This window comes from Heteronotia binoei, chromosome 16, assembly GCF_032191835.1.
Source record: "Heteronotia binoei isolate CCM8104 ecotype False Entrance Well chromosome 16, APGP_CSIRO_Hbin_v1, whole genome shotgun sequence".
In the NCBI taxonomy this organism is placed as follows: domain Eukaryota; kingdom Metazoa; phylum Chordata; class Lepidosauria; order Squamata; family Gekkonidae; genus Heteronotia; species Heteronotia binoei.
The window spans coordinates 22,766,727-22,786,844 of record NC_083238.1 but is presented as its reverse complement, the minus strand read 5'-3'; the positions used below and the strand labels follow the sequence as shown (position 1 = coordinate 22,786,844).

The 20,118-nt window shown below is 44.8% G+C and overlaps 1 protein-coding gene across 1 annotated transcript in view; it reads left to right on the top strand.

Moving 5' to 3' along the window:
• Positions 1–976: 976 nt before the first annotated feature.
• LY75 (lymphocyte antigen 75) overlaps positions 977–20,118 on the top strand; it is a 97,191-nt gene continuing 78,049 nt past the window's right edge. Inside the window, exons 1-2 of the mRNA XM_060256886.1 lie at positions 977–1,125; positions 13,277–13,648. Of these exons, the coding sequence (XP_060112869.1) occupies positions 1,035–1,125; positions 13,277–13,648 (463 nt within the window). The 5' untranslated portion in view covers positions 977–1,034. The remainder of the gene's footprint in view (positions 1,126–13,276; positions 13,649–20,118) is intronic.

The window sequence follows — 20,118 nt, the reverse complement described above, 5'->3', positions numbered from 1 at the left end:
TTTTGTGAGAAATAGGAGGTAAAGGGGTATAGTCAGAGAGAAAATATGGGACTACAGTGAAAAGACAATGCAAGGAGAAGACGTGGGATTTTTTAGGGGAATGCTACAGTGCAGGCAACTAGGTATAGACTGTAAACTTACTCTGGAGAGAGTCCCACAGAACACAAGAAGATATTCTTCTAAATTAAGCATATGTGTAAATTGAAGTTTTTCCAGTTTAATTGAGTCGTAGCAAATCTTGAGTATGTTAAAGTAAAAACTTTACTTTTACTTTTAAGGTGCCATGGTGGGTGACCACCAAGGAAGTCCTGAGTTGCCACACAGGGGCAGGCAATGGAAGCCTCCAAAGTCTCCTGTCTGGGAAAATTCTTGGGAGTTGCCACCACTCTCAGTTCCTAGAGCACAGTTTAGATATGTGCTGTTGGTGTCTCAAAGCATTTCCCATGTCTAATTCTTTCCGTGAATGGCTCTGAACTTTGCAGATGGGTTAGCCGCCTTAGTCTATAGCTGCAGTAATAAAACCAAAGTCCACTGGGGCCTTAACGACTAGCCCATGTATATTTGATTAAGTGACTTTTGCCCAGGAAACCTTATGCCAAAATGCATTTTTACTAGCCTCTAGATTGCTGCTGGATTCCTGTTTTATTCTGAACGCTGCAGCAAGCGGTTGCCTCTTTCAATTCTTGCATCAAAAAGCCCTACTGCCCTGAGTGAGCTTCTACCACAGGAGCCGACCTGCGACCCAGTAAGGCCCCAGAACTGATGAGCTCGTAGGAACTCTGTCCCTATATTAAGGCAGGAACACAAACTCCTCGCCTGGCAACCGCCTTTCAAGACAGGAGCAAGGCAAAAAAAAAAAAATGATTGGCCCGCGCCTCCACCAATAGGCTGCGCTCGCTGTCCTCGGCACTAGAGCTGGCAGCAGGGAGCGTAACAGAGAGTCTGGGAAGCGCCCGAGGGGGATTTCTCTTGAGCAGGCGGCCGCCCCTGCCCTGGTGATTGCCGCTGCACACTGGCCCATCTGCTTCCCGAGGATGACGAGGGCGCTCCGGGGCTGCCTGCTCACCTGCTGGGCGCCTCTCCTCGCCACTTTGTGCTGCTGCGGCGCGCGCTGGGCTGCCTCAGGTAACACCTGCACCGCGCCTCGCGCGCGCACCGAACCGGGTCTCTCCCTGGCGGCCGAACCAGAATAGGGGCGGGGAAAGAGAACACCCCCCCCCCCCCCGAGTGAGTTTTAGACGGGATAGGAAGCCGTTCAGCCTCTGGGGTGGGGATGGGAAGACGTCGGGGATGCATCGGGGACGGGGATTGCAGCGCAAAGGAATCCGTCCAGGGGTATTGGCTGCAACTTGCAAGTCACCCCTTTGCCGAGGAGGCGCGACGCGTGGCTCCGGGCAGATGCCAGGAGGGTGGGGGGGGGGGGGGAGAGAAAGCCTACCGGAAGGTGAAAGTACGCATTTCCCCCTTATGCGAAAGTGAAACGACGCCCTGTACCCCCTTTGCAGGCGGCTCCAACGTCCCCGGGGGGGGGGGGCTTCATGGGCGTCCCGTTCCCAGGCGGCGGGAGGGGTGTTTCTTTCACACCTCCCCTGCAAAGAACCTCCCTTCTCCTGAAGCCAAGCTGAAACCTGGAATGAGCGGGGGGGCTTCTAGCGCCGCAACTTGGCTTGGGAAGCCGAGGCTCCAGCCCGGGAAGTAATAAAACCTGGGAGTGAGCAGGGCATGTGCAGAGTGCCATCGCAAAAGGATAGGAGCAGCAGCCAGCTCCGTCTGTTGAAGGAGCAGCAGCCAACTGCCCTGCCAAAAGAATCCCACCCACCCCGGGGCGAAGGCGTCGTGCAGGGAAGGAAGCGCCCGTTCACCTTGCAGGCCTTGGCGAAGCGCCTCCCCCCCCCCCCCCCCCGGGCTCCAAGCAACCAGCTTTCCACCACCCCGCTTGTTTATCTGGAAGGCGGGCAGCCTCTGGAGCCCGAGTTTCCTTGCAAGCGCCCGAGCAGAAGCTCTGGAGCAGCGCGGTCCCCACCCACCGGAGTGCAAAAAGGAAAGCGCGCGGGCCGTGGGCGGAGGCGGGGGAATTCCACAAACTGGTTTGCGGCCCCTGGCGCTGTCCGGGAAGTCCGACGCGGAAAATAGACAGGTGGAGCGCGTGGTTCTCTTCAAGGCCTGCCCAAATGACCCAGCACTCCTGGAGGGAAAATCGATACTTCCTCCTCCGGTTTGCGGTTAGGAAAAAAAAGAAAGCTGCGCATTTGGGCAGAACTTCAGGCGTCCCGTCCGTCCCCCCCCCCCCCCTTCCTCTAGGTTGCATTTCCCTACCGCAAATAGCTGCTGAGCCTGTTTGATTTCAGCCTGAGGCTGAATTTAGGGAGAGGTTGGTTGAAGAAGAAGAAGATATTGGATTTATATCCTGCCCTCCACTCAGAGCAGCTCACAACCTCCTTTACCTTCCTCCCTAGGGTTGCCAAGTCCAATTCAAGAAATATCTGGGGACTTTGGGGGTGGAGCCAGGAGACATTGGGGGTGGAGCCAGGAGCAAGGGTGTGATAAGCAGAACTGAACTCCAAGGGAGTTCTGGCCATCACATTTAAAGGGACTGCACACCTTTTAAAATGCCTTCCTTCCATAGAAAATAATGAAAGATAGGGGCACCTTCTTTGGGGGCTCGTAGAATTGAACCCCCTGGTCCAATCCTTTTGAAACTTGGGGGGTATTTTGGGGAGAGAAAATAGATGCTTTACTGAAAATTTGGCACCTCTACCTCAAAAAACAGCCTCCCCAGAGCCGCCGATACCTGCAGATCCATTCCCCATCATTCCCTATGGGAATTGTTCATAGAGGTGCCTAATGGCTGTGGGGGTGGGGCTTCCCCCGTCGGCCAGCTGACTGGGAGAGGGGGAAGCCTGTAAAACCGGGGGATCCCCTGCTGGGACCTGGGGCTTGGGAAGCCTATTCCTCCCCCGCAACAGACACCCTGTGAGGTAGATGAAGATATTGGATTTATATCCCGCCCAGCACTCCGAAGAGGCTCAGAGCGGCTCACAACCTCCTTTATCTTCCTCCCCCACAACAGACACCCTGTGAAGTAGATGAAGATATTGGATTTATACCCCGCCTGTCACTCCGAAGAGTCTCAGAGCGGCTCACAACCTCCTTTCCCTTCCTCCCCCACAACAGACACCCTGTGAAGCAGATGAAGATATTGGTTTATATCCCACCCGTCACTCCAAAGAGTCTCAGAGCGGCTCACAATCTCCTTTCCCTTCCTCCCCCACAACAGACACCCTGTGAGGTGGGTGGGGCTGGAGAGGGCTCTCACAGCAGATGCCCTTCCAAGGACAACCTCTGCCAGAGCTATGGCTGACCCAAGGCCATTCCAGCAGGTGCAAGTGGAGGAGTGGGGAATCAAACCCGGTTCTCCCAGGTAAGAGTCCGCGCACTTAACCACTACACCAAACTGGCTTCAGTGCACGGCTGACCTCTGCTGCTCCAGATGTTATGAGATCACAGCAGATAGCAAAAAGAGCGGGAAGGCCAAGCAATACTCCTGTATAAATTGGGGCCTGACATTTCCTCTGAGTGTCTCTCTCCCCCGGTGGTGCTGCAGCAGCAGAAACTCAAGAGAGAAGCTGTCCCGTGATTATGTCCAAGGAGAATGGAAAGGCAGTTCTTAAGCTTAGAAAGTAACAGGCCAGAGGGCAGGCATCCGACTTTGCATTTAGCTATGAATGTAAATGTGATATAATCTGAATGTATAGCCAGCTTTGGCAGTAATATGGACAGCAGGTCTTATCCAGAGTATATATATTTTTTAAAGACTCAGGTACATTCATGCATATTTAGATAGAGTCCAGAGGTACTCTAAAGGCCAACAGAATTCAGCCTAATATGATTTTTTTTTGTGAGTGAACTTCTGAAATGGATCCTGTCTAGGGTTGCCAATCCCCAGGTGGGGGCAGGGGATCCCCCGGTTTGGAGGCCCTCCCCCCGCTTCAGGGTCGTCAGAAAGTGGGGGGAGGGGAGGGAAATATCTGCTGGGAACTCTATTATTCCCTATGGAGATTTATTCCCATAGAAAATCATGGAGAATTGATCTGCGGGTATCTGGGGCTCTGGGGGGGCTGTTTTTTGGGGTAGAGGCACCAAATTTTCAGTATAGCATCTAGTGCCTCTCCCCAAAATACCCCCCAAGTTTCGAAAAGATTGGACCAGGGGGTCCAATTCTATAAGCCCCAAAAGAAGGTGCCCCTATCCTTCATTATTTCCTATGGAAGGAAGGAATTGAATAGGTGTGCCGTCCCTTTAAATGTGATGGCCAGAACTCCCTTTGGAGTTCATTTATGCTTGTCACACCCTTGCTCCTGGCTCCGCCCCTAATGTCTCCTGGCTCCACCCCCAAAGTCCCCAGATATTTCTTGAATTGGACTTGGCAACCCTAATCCTGTCTCATGAAAGCCTATGCTGGAATCAGTTCTTTTACAGTGCAGTCCTAAAAGCACTTTCCTGGGAGCAAGTCCCATTGAGCAGACTTTAATAGAATTCTGAGTAGACCTGTTTAGGATTGCACTGTTAATCTCCAGGGAGCCACCAGCTGATGCCGCTGATGTGGAATTCTATCATTCATGCATATGGCAGTTGTGCTGTTCGACCTGATGTCTGCTGGTTTCCAAAACAGATAAGGGAAATGTTGCACTCAGCACAGCCTGTATGAAAGAAGGTTCTGTGCTGCATGATCCCGGGGTGCCATTTTCTTCACTGTTGGATTAGTACTGAAGCACTGAATCTGCAGAGCATACTAGCTACTTCATAGTCATGCCCTGAGGGCTTATTTTTTTTCCTATTCATTTGTTGTTGTTGTTGTTTGGCTGTTATCCACACTTCAGGCATGTAATATGTGGGCTAGAACTCGATTCCTTTTGGTCTTTATAGTCTTAAAGCTAGGTTTATAGAACCAAATAATATGCTGCCCTGACTTGGATGATCCAGGCTAGCCTGACCTTGTCAGATCTTGGAAGCTAAGCAAACTCAGCCCTGGTTGATGCTTAAATGGGAAACCTCCAGGGAAGTCCAGGCTCACGACACAGAGGCACACAGTAGCAAGCCACCTCTTTTTGTCTCTTGCATTGAAAACCTTACGAGTTTGCCATACGTTGGCAGCACCCTCAAACGATGTGCCTGCAAAAATCCAGATGCAAGAGCGTGCGCGCAAAAATTGCCAAGCCAGACATCAAACTGGAGTGTGCCGCTAGTCCCAGAGCCACAGTCATACCACCTGGTAACAAATCAGTTGAATTTACAGCGTGATGAAATATCAGGCAACCTTGACAACTTCTGAGACTCTCCTCTATCCAAGGAGCTGGCAAATAACTTGCAGGACTGTAAGAAGGTCTGTATCATGGGCTGGTGTCTATCTTTAGGGCTTATAGCCAAAGGTTGTTTACATTTTTTGCTGTGCTGCAGTTGTGGGCTCTAGGTCCTTTGTTAGGTATAACCAAAACCCACATCCTGCTCTGGGAGAAAGGATGCTTTCTAGCTGAAAGTGCCTTTGAGCATGTAATGTGGTAGAAAGGGTGTGGGGGGGGGGGGGGGGGCTAAAGAAAAAAGGGACAAGGGGAAAAGACATGTTGACAGCTGGTGAATATGTACTCCCAAATAACTCCTACGGAAAGAAATTACGACGCTGTATCTCTGCATATATAAGTACAACCAAGGGTGTGAAGTTCTGCCTTGCAGATCTCACATGCAGATAAAACTGTGTTTGCCAGACACGGTTCTTATATTTGCAGAAAACATGCCTTTCTCTATATGACACATCCTAAAAACTAAACATGTTAAAAAGGGTCCTGTGTCTGGGTGTTTCCCCATAATTTCTGGCTGAAGTTCCCTTTGGTTGCAAAAATAGATAACAAGTATGCTAATCAGATACTCTGTTCTCTTTTCTTTAGATGTGCTGCTGCCAGTGGTACTAATTTTGACCACCAGGCATACCAGATATAAGCAGTGTTCCCTCTAAGCTGAGTTAGTGTGAGCTAGCTCACAGTTTTTTAGCTTCTGACTCGCACATTTTTGTCTTAGCTCATGAAAAATGGCCCCAGAGCAAACTAATTTATGCAGTAGCTCACAACTTTAATGCTAGCAGCATACAAAGCAGAATTTCTACTCACAAGACTCCACAGCATAGAGGGGACATTGGATATGTGCCTTTCCTGACTCATGGCAGACTGTGTAGCTACAGTCACATTCAGGGAACAGCTGGAGTGCTGGTATGGCTTACTGGTAGAGTATTTGAAAGGAGGTTAGACATGAAGAATAAGTCGGACAATGCCTACTAGCCATGGCAACTCAGGGGAACCTTGAGATAGAGTAAACCTCCAAATACCTTTGTCTTTGACTTTGTGCCCTGTTTGTTGGCCCACCAGAACAACTGGTTAGCTGCTGTTTGAGACAGGATGCTGAATTAAATGCACCGCTGGTCTGATCCAGCAGGGCTCATCTTTTGTGTTGCTGCCATCACGCTATATATTTCATAGCACAAAAAGACTTCTTCGTTAACAACCGCTATTTATACACCAACGACTGGTTCTCCTTTTAAGAACTTAGGGGGTGGGGAGAGAAAATTAATGAGGCTTGGTTGCAGGCTATGCTTTTGCACAACAGAAAGCAAAAGCTGCTGCCGGATATGTAGTTCTAAACAGTGCCAAAAACAAGGATGCTGCGCAGTTACCAAGTGATGTTTTGTTTACTGTTTAATGGATACATTTATTTATTTTTGCTCTGATAATGGCTGAAGCATCATGAAATCAGTACATTACAATGCTGTGGTCTAATGAACCATTTGACTGTATAGTAAAGCTGGTACAGCATAACAAACAAGCCATAATCTCTCTGCTTAGCTGAATCCACTGCCAATCAATACATTTCATTGTTTTATTCCATCTTCTAGAGTCCGCAGAGTAACATAATAATTTATTTCTTTGCACATCTCTCAAATGTTAACACTGGTCTCTCTAAAAATGGATGCATTGATTTTCAGTGCGCAGCTAAACTAATCTTTTCAATGAGCTTTTCACTGTGAGCTTAGGCTGTTCCCAGGGCTTTTTTTTTAATTGAAAAAGCCCAGCAGGAACTCATTTACATATTAGGCCACACCCCATGATACCAAGCCAGCTGGAACTGTGTTCCTGTGCATTCCTGCTCAAAAAAAGCCCCGGCTGTTCCTAAAGATCCCTTCTTAGAGTTTTTCAGTCTGCTTAGAGTAAACTTGGTTATTTTATTGTTTGCACCTGATATCAGATTAGGCTTAACAGCAAAGATCTTAACACGTATCCTTTGGGAATGCCCCTGTTTGCATCCGTCTTGCCTCCGTGAAAATTGGTTAAAATAGCAGGAGCAAAACAGACATAACTGATATGCTTGCTATGACTGCTGCCTTTAAATGAGAATCGATTAAGGATTTCGTTTTTAAAAACTTCTTTGGAAAATCCAAGTATATAAGGGAGACAGGAGATGACTCATTACCACAAAGGGTTGCAGGGGGGGGGGGCGGAGCGTCGCGATTTAATGGCGGACGCAAATTAGGCTAGCTCCAGCCTTCTCCTTCCCCAGATCGTATTTAACTCAACGATTTAAACTCCGATGCCAACCACAAAGGGTTGCCCACCTCCAGGTGGGAGTGGGGGATCCCCTGATTTGCAGGCTTCTGCCTGCTGCCAGCCAGCCTCACCCCAACAGCCATGACCTTTCTCAGCATCCCCCAACATGATGATCTCATGTGTAAGTGACATCATGCTGTGGATGTTGCATGATGACACTCTGGTATTTTGGGCAAAACACATTTTGGTTACCATAGAGTTTTGCCCAAAATACCAGAGCATTGATGCATGACATTGCTAGCTTGTTGGCATCACTTCCACGTGATGTCAGCATGCCAGCATCACCCCTTCCTCCCGGATACTCCCTCCCATCCACTCCCACCGTCAAGCAGGTAAGTCCTGGCAACCCTAGTCCTAGATTATCTATTTGGATGCAAAGGGTCCCATAACTAATCTCCAACTGGAGAGAGCCAGCATAGTATAGTGGTTAAGAGAGACAGACTCTAATCTGGAGAATTGGGTTCAATTCCACACTCTTCCACATGAAGCCAGCTGGGGGATCTTGGGTCAGTAACAGCTCTTTCAGAGCTCTCTTAGCTTGCCACCTAGTGTTGTATAATACTAAAAAGCTAGAACTTTAGGCTGCCAGACGATCTTAGGATCTCCTGACTATATTACACAGAATTCCATACAATAATTATTATATCCAGCTAGAAAAGGATCAGGTGGCAGGAAATGCAGAAAAACCTCTTCCTGGGATCCTGGAAAGCTACTGCCCTTTACTTCCACAGTTACTTGCAAAGGAGCAATGGCTGTGAGTCCTGTGTATGCAAATATTTATTTATAGCCTGCTTTTCTCCTCGATGGGGAATCAAGGTGCCTTACATCATTCTCCTCTCCACCATCTTATCCTCACAGAAGCCATGGGAGGTAGGTTAGGCTGAGTGCGTGACTGGCCCAGGTTCACTCAGCAAGCTTCCGTGGCAGAGAAGGAATTCGAACCTGGGTTTCCCCAAATCCTAGTCTGACACTTTAACCACTATACCACAGTGGCTCTCAAAGACAAATTGCTTGGTTCAGTAAAGAAGTCTTCCACCTCAATCCATCTCTTGCCTTGTAAACTCTATGGGGTCAACATAAGTTGGCTACGACTCGTCAGTGCTTTCCTCTACTGTTAGTGCTTTTGCATACTGGCTTAACTCTATTTTAATGCTTTATTGGTTTTAACTTGTTGCATACTTATGTGGTCTGCAGCTTCTGCTGTTTCATTAGTTGCCTTGAGTTTGTGGATATACAGGGAAGCCATACGTATTGGAAACAAATGAATAACACTTATTGGGTGACATTGGGCCAAACAGTGCCTCTCAGCCTAACCTATTTCACGGGGGTTTTGTGAGAAAAATGAAATAGGGGTTAGCAGGACTTTTTTTCTGTCAAATCCCACAGGAGCGGGGCTCTGCCTGGGCTGGCCAGGGCTCTGGCTGGCCCAACCCACCATGCAGCAGCCACGTGCTCCCAGGCCAGGAGGTGTGGCCTAATATGCAAATGAGATTCCGCTGGGGTTTTTTCCTACAAAAAAAGCACTGCAGGTTCACGAGCTCTTTGCAGGGACAACAACATAATAAATCAGAAAACTAGATTCTTTTGAGGCAGCAGAAATATCACAATGGTTAATATGAACTTGATGATGCTGTTCTCTGCCTTTGCGGGTGCCCTTTAATGATCATATTGCCAGCCGCAAGAAATTTTAGGAGCTGTATTGCAAATTTTTTTTTCCGTTTGCATTTTTTCTTCATTCAATATTAATAGAGGAAGCCCTTTTGTTATGCGCAACGTGAAGGATAGGATTGTGTAATCAATAAGAGGTTTTCTTTTTTTATTGCTTCCAAAACACATTCGCTTTCAGCTTTTTAAAAAAAGGAACCATCATCTGTTGCAAAACGGGAGCGATGTATCTTAAGTCAGTGTGGTTGCCTTGTTCCAAAATAGAAATATCTGATAGGCTGAGAACAATAAATCAGAGATAGAACTAACAAAATGGTTGCTTGCTTAATGAGACAGCACTAGTTTAAGCTTGTAAATTAGGGTTGCCAGTTCCCCCACACACTGCCACTGGAGGGGAGGTGGGGTGCCAGCTCCAGGTGGGGAAATTCTGGAAATTTGGACTGGAGCCTGGGGAAGACAGGGACCACAGTGCGGTACACCATAGAATCCATCTTTCAAAGCATCCATTTTCTCCAGGGAACTGATCTCTGTAGTCTGGAGATCTGTAATTCCAGGAGATCCCTGAGCTCTGCCTGAATGCTGGCATCCCTACTGTAAATGCATTTTGGGTTGGAAGGGCAAGGTAGGTGAAAGCAGTCCACCCTGGTCTCTTAGTTTTTTTAAAAAAAACCCGTCCAATTCCGTGCCTTCTGCATTTCAGTCAAGTTAACAGCCTGAAATCTGACCACTTTTAAACTCCGCAAAGAACTATCTATGAGGGTTCAATGGATGATGGGTTGTTTATTCACGGGAGTGTTTCAAGTGGCTTTAGCAGTGGGTGAAATTTTTCGCATTAAATGGAACTTGCATAGTGCATTTTAGCTGAACTCATTCAACAAAGCACAATTGTTTTCTTCCTGAAAATTGCCAGAGAGTGTGACTCTCGGGAATATGTCCTGAGTGGGCTGTGAACTCATAAACATCTCCCCCCCCCCCCCCCCCGTAGCTACCAGCTTTGTGTGCAAAACAGCAGCCACTGAGGCAATATATTTTAATATATATTTCAAACCCCAGTTAACTTTCTATTTTAGATGGTTAAAAGATGCCCTAGTTAATATTCCATGGCATCCTTTAACAAGGCAATTAACACTATTCATTGCATACATTTTTTTCTATTTAAAAACGAAAAATTTTAAATTATTCTTATGAGAAATTAGCAAAACCCACCTTTGATTAGTTTTACTAAATATTTGTCAAGCAGTGCTGTTTAAAACTAATGTATCATGCACACTTTTTGCCTATTTAATTCCCTGCCCTTCCATATAGCCCACGAACGTTTAACTCCTTTAAGAACGTTCGTCTTTACTAAAAAAAAAAAAATTTGCTTTTTGAGACTTTTTAAAATACATCCAAATGCCATGCGTACCTTGATACATACAAAAAGACAAATAAGCAGGACAGCAGAGTTGGGGAAGAAGAACAACATATGTGAGGAGGAGGAAAGGAAAAAAGAAAACAGCCATATGAGTCTAATGCCTTGTTATTTGGGAGGCATATATTTATAAAAGATTTTTTTAAAAAACACTCATGTCTTTATATATTTTTTCTGTACTTTGCTTTTAAATAATTTTATTTGCTGCAATACTCATAATTGTGATATCCCAGGGATTATTTCTGTTTCAGTTTTATCTTTCTGTTCCCAGACTATCTGCCTCTTTTACTGGCCAAAACTGCTCTTCTATTGTCCTTTCTTTATTTTCCAAGAGTAACAGGGCCACATTAAAGTTGTATTATTTATGTTAATGTGTAAGTTGTTGTTAGCCGCCCTGAGCCGCCTAGGCGGGGAGGGCGGGATAGAAATAAAAGTTATTATTATTATTATTATTATTATTATAAGACTTATTTATTTATTTATTTATTTATTTATATTTAGACTTATATCCCGCCCTTCCCACCGAAGTGGCTCAGGGCGGCTTACATGGGCCTTAAGCACTTTTGCCTTCATGGGTCTTTCCCACCAAAATAATATCAATATTAAAAATTATTTTGAAATAACTTTAAATACGTCAACATTTTTTTTTCTTGTTTTAGGCAAAATGTTAGATTTCCGTGAGCCCTAAAATTTCCTGTTTTCTGATGTGAGAAAAAAAACCCCGTTTGTTTGACCCTTAAAGTTCATTTTTCCCCCTTCTGATTTTAAAAGAAATTAAAACGCATTTGTGGGCTCTAGGCACCTAATGGATAAGTTGGCCCTGAATTGTATCCTAATATGAATACACTAAACACCATTGCCCATATATTCCTAGAACCAGATAAATATTTCTGTCTTCCCCTTCCCAGTACTGACAACTATTAAGCAAGCTCTACACCAGTGTTTCCCAATCTGGCTCACGGCCTAGAAGGGAATTGCAAAGCCTCTGGAAGTGTGTTGCAAGCAATGTTCCCTCTAAGCCAGGGGCCCTCAACCTTTTTAAATAGGGGGCCAGTTCACTGTCCCTCAGACTGTTGGAGGGCCGGACTGCCGTTACTGTACAAGGCCGCGGCCCGTCAGTTCTCCGTCTTCTGCATCTCTCTCCCTTCCCCACACCACACACCCCGGCCTGGGAACTCACCTCACCTCGGTATCGCCTCACACTCTGTCTCCGCCGCCTCAGCCCAGTGCCGGAAGGGTGCGTTGCTAACGCGAGTTTAGGTCGAACGTCACTTCCGGTCTGATTTTGCCATAACCGGCGGGCCGCATAAACGTCCTCAGCGGGCCGCATCTGGCCCGCGGGCCGTAGGTTGAGGACCCCTGCTCTAAGCTGTGGAGTCTTGTGAGCAAAAATTCTATTTTATGAGCTACTGGCATTAAAGTTGTGAGCTGCTGAATAAATTAGTTTGCTCTGGAGCCATTTTTCCTGAGCTAAGACAAAGATATGTGAACCAGAGGTTAAAAAACTGTAAGCCAACTCACACTACCTCAGCTTAGAGGGAACACTGGTCGCAAGGTAACCCCTCCCCCTTATAACAGCTCCTGCCTTTTGCATTGTTCTCATTTCTCATTGCCAACTTCTCACATTCTCATCTCCCCCTCGCTCAGTGTATTCCATGACGCTCTTTCTATTGTACCACATTCATACCTAGAATTTAAAGATTTTAATATTTGTTAGTGCTTCCTATCACGGTGAAGGAAATACTACAAGTTATTTATTATGCTTTCCTGTAACTAATTCGGTACTCACTTTGTTGTTAATCCCCAAGAATGTAATTTGCACAGATATTTACACATCACAGACTAGAAACTGATAATCTCAATATGGAGGACCTGTAGACATGTCCGCCAAATTTAGTAATTATGGGTCAAAACATCACTTAGAGATAGAGGTATGTTCTTTGATGTCATCTTGACATACATATATATATACCACTTTAGCATATGCTTGCAATATGTATTAACTTTTGCATCAAAGTGCTTGAGACTGTCTGGGTTAATGTCACAATTAATCAAGGGTTTTTTAGAACTACTTTTAATGCAAAGACAGTGGCAGTTTTTTCTGGAGAATCAAAGGTGCGTTGATTAATTTAAACTCTGATTTGGAAGGCTGCTTTACAGAATTTGGGTACTTGCCAATTTACCCTAAATTAAACTGTCTTTTGAATCAGAGTGTCAACGGTAAATGTACTCCAAACAAGAGCATGTTTAACTTGGAAGTAAAATCCTTTGACAATCAGTAGAATTTATTTTTAAGTAGCTACATTTCTGAAGTCAGTGAGCTTAGTAGGGAATAACTCTATTTAGGATTGCAGTGTTAGTGTGCTAAGGACTATTTGTGTAGTCATTTACAGGGCTAGGAGGGTACCTGTTATGTTGCTGAATACTGTGAACTGAAATGTCTTACAATACTGTCAAGTATTATCTGGAACGGTTTCACTATAATATTGTATGGTCTTAGCGCAAACCACAGAAAACAGATAGCTAATACATATTTCTCTCTTCTGTGCAGATGACAATGTCTTCACCATTCAGCATAAAAAGAGCAACAAATGCATCCAAATTAAAAACCTGCAGATATTGGCAGGGGAGTGCCAACAGTCAAAAGAGGCCTTATGGACTTGGGTCTCCCAACATCGCCTCTTTAACTTGGGATCCGGACGGTGCCTCGGGCTAGATATTACAAGAACCAGTAAACCTTTGAAAATGGTAGAGTGTGACTCAAGCCTTATTCTATGGTGGCGATGTGCTGATGACTTAATACTTACTGCAAATGAGAACAAATTGGCCTTAAAGGAGGAATACGTTACTGCAAGCAAAGATTCTTCTGACGGGTGGAGCAGAAACAACTCTAGTGACGTCGTTTGTAAATATCCTTATCATGGTATGTATTTCCTTTGTACTATTGGTCTTACTTGTTAAGTAAACGTGGTTAAACGTGGACTTGTAGAGAGTTCAGAAGGGAGAGACATTTCACACATTGCCCTTTGATAGTTCTTTTGCTATCAAATGTACATGAAATAGGGAACTGCAGCTAGTCATATCTCACTGGTAAGCCTAACTGCATTATGTTTACACTTGCAAACATGTTTGCTCACATTTTATGTACTTTAAAATACGTCACATATCCACTTTTTAAAAAGGCAATGTGTGAAGTGGCGTTAAGTCTAATCCAACAAAGCCACAGAATCTTGTGCTTGACCAACTTTGTGACTATACTGGCTACTTTGTGCTTACTGGCTACTGCTTCTCGTAACATCTAATTGGGTTAGGCTTCCCAATCCCCAGGTCCCACAGGGGGATCCCCCGGTTTTACAGGCTTCCCCCCTCCCCCAGCCAGTTGGCCGGCGGGGGAAGCCCCGCCCCCAGAGCCATCATGCACCTCCATGAACAATTCCCATAGGAAATGATGGGGAATTGATCTGCGGGTATCGGGGGCTCTGGGGGGGGGCTGTTTTTTGAGATAGAGGCACCAAGTTTTCAGTATAGTATCTAGTGCCTCTCCCCAAAATACCTCCCAAGTTTCAAAAAGATTGGACCAGGGGGTCCAATTATATGAGCCCCAAAAGAAGGTGCCCCTATCCTTCATTATTTCCTATGGAAGGAAGGCATTTAAAAATTTGTGCAGTCCCTTTAAATGTGATGGCCAGAACTCCCTTGAAGTTCAATTATGCTTGTCACATCCTTGCTCTTGGCTCCGCCCCCAATGTCTCCTGGCTCCACCCCCAAAGTCCCCAGATATTTCTTAAATTGGACTTGGCAACCCTAAATTGGGTCCTTTGACCCTCTTTTGGGAAGTTTGAGCTGGGAGATGCCACTGGATTAGATAGGGTGAAAGGCCCTTTTGGATATTGCCATGTTTCCCCCAAAGAGGGAAAGAAATCCATGCATTTTTAAAACAAAAAAGTAAGCATGTTATATAGATACCGTGGTATAGACCAGGAGTATTGAACACATTTGTTACAAGGGCCGGATCTGACATAAATGGGACTTTGTGGGGCTGGGTCATGCATATCATAAAATGTAATGCCAAGTAGTGGGGGTATAAACTTTATAAAGGATACAGAGAAACACAATTAAAGATGTTATTTTTATTTAAAATACAAACATGCTTAAAACGCTTGCAATGTTTTGTTTAAAATTGAAAGGTGGAGGAATAGTGGGATTTAGCAATGCAGTTTTAAAAATAAAACATCAAGGAAGAAGCACAAGGATCACAGCAGAAACTAAAAATATAAACCAAAAGTATAAAATGCTCTGGGCTTAGGAAAACATGAAATGGCTAGACATTGCAAGCTTCTTCCCCTGCCCCTAGGTCTACTCAGATTGCCAATGGCTCTTCAGTGTAATCTCCTCCTTTGGCTGTTGGTTCCCAGGTTAGAGTACTCATAAGGCACCAGCTTTAAGATCCATTCAGCAGAGACATGCTGCCTCAAAATATGAACCCTTTATTTACATGGTCACAACTTCAGCAAGGAACAGCTTCTAACTGGCCATATCAATTGCCATTTTAGCACTTACTGATGCTCTGTAATTTTAGATTTTATATATTTTAAATTGGTTTTTTACTGTTGATTGTTTTTATGATGTAACCCACTCTGAGCCTGTCCTATGGGAAGGGCAGGCTAAAAACTGAAATAAATAAATAAATGCTGAAAAATGAAACTGCGCTCCACCTCATTAAAATACATTGCAGCACAGACAAAGCTGCAAAGAAAACCCAGAATGGGTTTTTCATTAAGATCTCTGTGCCCGGATAGACTATTAGAGACCTTAATGGAAAGTCCATTCCACATTTTCTCTGCAACTTTGCAAGCCCAGAATTGCTTGCAAAGGCAAGGAAGAAGGAACTGGGAACTTCAGCAGCCTGTGAGCTTCAAAGGGTGAAGACAGGAGGGGGGGAGAATAGAGCCCCAAGGGCCTGATTAAAGCCCTGGGCAGGCCAGTTCTGTCCTGCGGGCTGGGCATTTAACACCCCTGGTATAGACATTGCGGAAGGCAGTGTCCTGCATAATACTGCCAGAATTAATATTTGATCTAATAGCTTTATTTGGGTATTTTTTTGGCACAGTGTGATGCCCTCCTCCCCCTAATTCCTGAAGCTGTTCTCTTTTAATCCTCCTTCTTCTGGGCTTGCCCAGTTCCTGCTGCCTGGTGCCGATTCCTAAGTAGGCGTTTTCTCCCAAGGAAGTCTTTGTTCTCAAGTAGATATTTTCCCCCTTGGGAATTATCTATTGTCCTTCTTCCTCTTTGGTCCTGCTGTGCCCTTATTGGACTCAATTCTCCTCCTTCTGCCCCATTACAATGCTACTGGCATGCTTAGAGCAGTGCACATGTTCTACTTGTCCTCCCTCAGGGCTGGGGTACCCTAGGATGTGACGCACTGCTTCTTCTAGTGTTTCTAAAAGTTATGGGATATCTCTGTCCCCTTTTAAATCAGCATAGATTATACCATTAGCTATAGAGAATGGAGGATTAATTTCCTCCAACACTATCAGTGATTTTTATATCTAGTTATTTAATGTGTACCCTGCCTTTCTCTCCAGTTGGTACCCAGAGCAGCTTACATCATTATCTTCTCCTATGTTGTAATCACTGCTACAGACCTGTCAGGTGGGATAGGCTGAGGGAGAGTGACTGGCACAAGGTCACCCAATGAGCTTCCATGCCAAGTGTGGGTTCAAACCTGTGTCTCCCAAATCCTTGTCCAGCACTCTAAACACCATACCACAATGGTCGTATGACTTTTGGATAACTCGTTTTCTTTAATGTAATATTATATGCAAAAGATGTTTTGCTCACATTAATTACTGGTTTCTTAGGAAATGTAGAAATGTTATCTCTGAAAACTATTTGTCTAATTCCCCAAAATGATAACTACAATCAACATGTAGGTCAATTTTAAAATGCTTGGGTTAATTAGGGCTAAACTAGATGTTGAATTTGTTTATGAGCTGTTTCTGGCTTCACCATTTTGATCAGAGTAGCATGTCATCCATTCCAGAAATGTTGCTTTAAAAGCTTCAGAAGCTGATTTTGCTGATGACAGGTGGTACAGGTAGAGGTGCTCCTGTTTCCCCCCCCCCCAAAGCCTTTTTCTTGGGCAGTTACAGGTACTAGTACTTGGACTACTCCCTGTGCAGCTACCAAATTATGTGAATAACTTCCCACTGGGGGATCTTCAGCTCAGGAAAAAGGTTTGAGGGCAGCAAGAGCCCCCTCCTCTACCTATGTCACTGTCACCAAAATCAGCTTCTGAGGCTTTTGAAGCAACTTTTTTGGAGCTGATGTATGACTTATCAAAGCAGTGAGCCCAGAAACAACTTGTAAACAAATGAATGATGTAGCTTAACCACAGGTCTTTTTTTGTAGCAGGAACTCCTTTGCATATGAGACCACACACCCTTGATGTAACCAATCCTGCAAGAGCTTACAGGGCTCTTAGTACAGGGTCTCCTGTAAGTTCCAGGAGGAATGTCTACGTCAGGGTGGTGCAGCTTAATATGCAAAGGAGTTCCTGCTACAACCCCCCCCCCCCGCTTAACCCTAAGACAGGGGTGGCCAAATTGCAACTCAGGAGCCACATGTGGCTCTTTCATATATATCATGTGGCTCTCCAAGCCCCCACTGCCCCATCGGCTGGCTTGGGGAAGGCACTTATTTCCTTAAATCACTTCTCTAAGCCAAGCTAGCCAATGGTTTGGAGAATGCAGTTAAAGTTGCTTTCTTTCCACCTCTCTCTCTCTCTTCCCTCCCCTATCTATTTTCCTTCCTTCCTTCCTTCCTTCCTTCCTTCCTTCCTTCCTTCCTTCCTTCCTTCCTTCCTTCCTTCCTTCCTTCCTTCCTTCCTTCCTTCCTTCCTTCCTTCCTTCCTTCCTTCTTCCCTCCCTCCCTGTCTTGCCGCTCTCAAACATCTGATATTCATGTCTTGCGGCTCTCAAATATCTGACATTTATTCTATGTGGCTCTTACATTAAGCAAATTTGGTCACTCCTGCCTTAAGATGATGCAGAACTAGTGACGAGAAGAGGAAAAGAGATTCCATTTTTTTTCTTATTCTAAAATGAGACCTAAACCGCTAAAGTTGTGTGCTAAGCTGTTGAGAGCCCAGTTTGAACTATTTGAAAGACTGCACAGGTAAGAACTTAACCGCCACCATCATCTTTGTGATACTCTTTATTTCAAGATATCCACAATTGCAGGGTTGCCAGATTCCCCCGGCCACTGGCAGAGGATGGGGAGTAGAGTTGCTAGATCCACATTGGGAAATTCCTGGGGATTTGGGGATGGAGGTAGGGAAGTGCAGGGACCTCACTGAGGTACAATGCCACCCTTAAATCATGCATTTTCTCCAGGGGAACTGATCTCTGTAGGCTGGAGATGTGCCGTAATTTGGGGGGATCCCCAGGTCTCACTTGTAGGTTGGCATCCCAAAACAATTATGCAGTATTTCCTTGTTCTTTTTAGAACAGACTTCTGGGTAATGCACATAGGAAAGCTGTTCTGTGCACTGGCATAATTTCAAATTGGTTAATAATTGTATGGAAGTTGTTTTTGCTTGTAATGTTCATGTCACTTTGAGTGAGAAGGCACTCAAAGGTTTTCACATGCAGAAAGTTATGTAAAGAAAGGGAGTTGCAAGCTAGAACAGATGACTATATGGTTGATTCAACAAAAAATATGTTGTGTTTGGTCAGACCCTGGAGGTCCCATTCAACTCTATGATTCTTTCTATGATTCTATGACACCTTTTATTATTTCAGTTATTCATGAGCAAAATGATTACGATTTACAAACTTTTTCACTTGTCCTCAGAGCAGTGCCGTTAGGTTCATTTATACAGTTCGCAAAGAGTGTGGCTCGCGAGCAAAGGAGAGCAACACTGCACATAATATTTTGCATGGCTCAGAAGTATCAGGCCTATAAATAATCAAGTCTTAAAGTCCTGTAAATCGTAGTTAATAAGCTTACTGGGATCTCAAAAGGAGGAATGAGATTACAGGCCCTTTCAGATGCAGTCTCAGGCTGCATTGAGATGTATTTCAAGCCCACATGAATGTACATAAAAACAGCTTGTGTGTGTGTCTTGCCCTTCCTTTCTGTCTTGCCTTTCTGCAGAGTGTAATGAAGGAGTCCTGGTTTAAAGCTTGTTTTGTTTCCCTGTGAAATAAAAATGCATTTGTATGATTTATCTAAAGTTAGTTTTCTCCACACAACCTGGAATTCTGGGTTAATCTCGGCTTAGAATCCTGGTGTAGGGGAGGAATGCCAATTCTGTGCACATAGGTAACAAGGATTCCTTCGTTCCACTCTATACAAGAAGAGTGAAGTATGAATGCACACAAGTCCAACAATGTACTGGATGCACACACATTCGTACTTAAAGCTGACTTGCAGTGATTTCTGCGTGCACTTTCATTTAACTCAAGTTGAACATGAAGTGACATGAACTGTTCAGGAGATGAGTGGATAAGGAAGAAACTGTACAGGGTTATGCTTGCCAAATCTTGAAATTAAAAAAGAAATCTTGAGTAGAGCCCAGTGGGAGTGCCTAATAGGTCAAGGAAGAATGCACCATGCTTCTTTAGGATGTATGTATATTGTTTAAAAATCCTCTTCTACAAAGCAATGCAGTTCACACTTGCTTTGAGAATACAGGGCATTAATTAATGTACAGAAGCTTTCAGAAGGTTGTTTGGGGGCCTTTTATAACTTGTTGTTCCCAGTTTTATACTTATCCTCAGTAAAAAAAACAAAAAGCTTTGTAATATGTCTGTGTGGCTGAGGCTAGCCTGCTTTTGTCATACTTTGGAAGCTAAGCAGAGTTAGTATTTGGATGGGAGTATTTGTCTAGTATTCGGATGGGAGACCTCCAAGACATACCAGGGTCACAATGTAGAGGCAAGCAATGGCAAAAACCACCTCTGAACATCTCTTGTCTTGAAAGCACCACGAGGTTGCCATAAGTCAGCTATAACTTGACAGTAGACACACACACACTCATCTTTGTACCACCTACTTCTTCTATCTAAGCATGTATAATCTACTAAAAATGTCACATGCGTAGTCCAGTGTCCTCAACATATCTTTCCTTATCAAACACTTGTGATGATTTTGTCAGGCTGGGCTGGCTCAAGCTATTGAGATGCCCCAGAGGGCTTCAAGTCAGGGTGCAGAGAAATACTGGGGTGGCATCCTCCGTAGGTGGAATGTGGAGGCATGCACCCCACCTTCCCACTTTTAGCAGGCGGCAACAGCATGAGAGAAAGGGAGAATGTTATGGAGGAGGTTATTCTGCCTGGTTCCCTTTTGTCACTGTTGTGCATTTTGGTTATGATGCTTCCTTGAGTATTT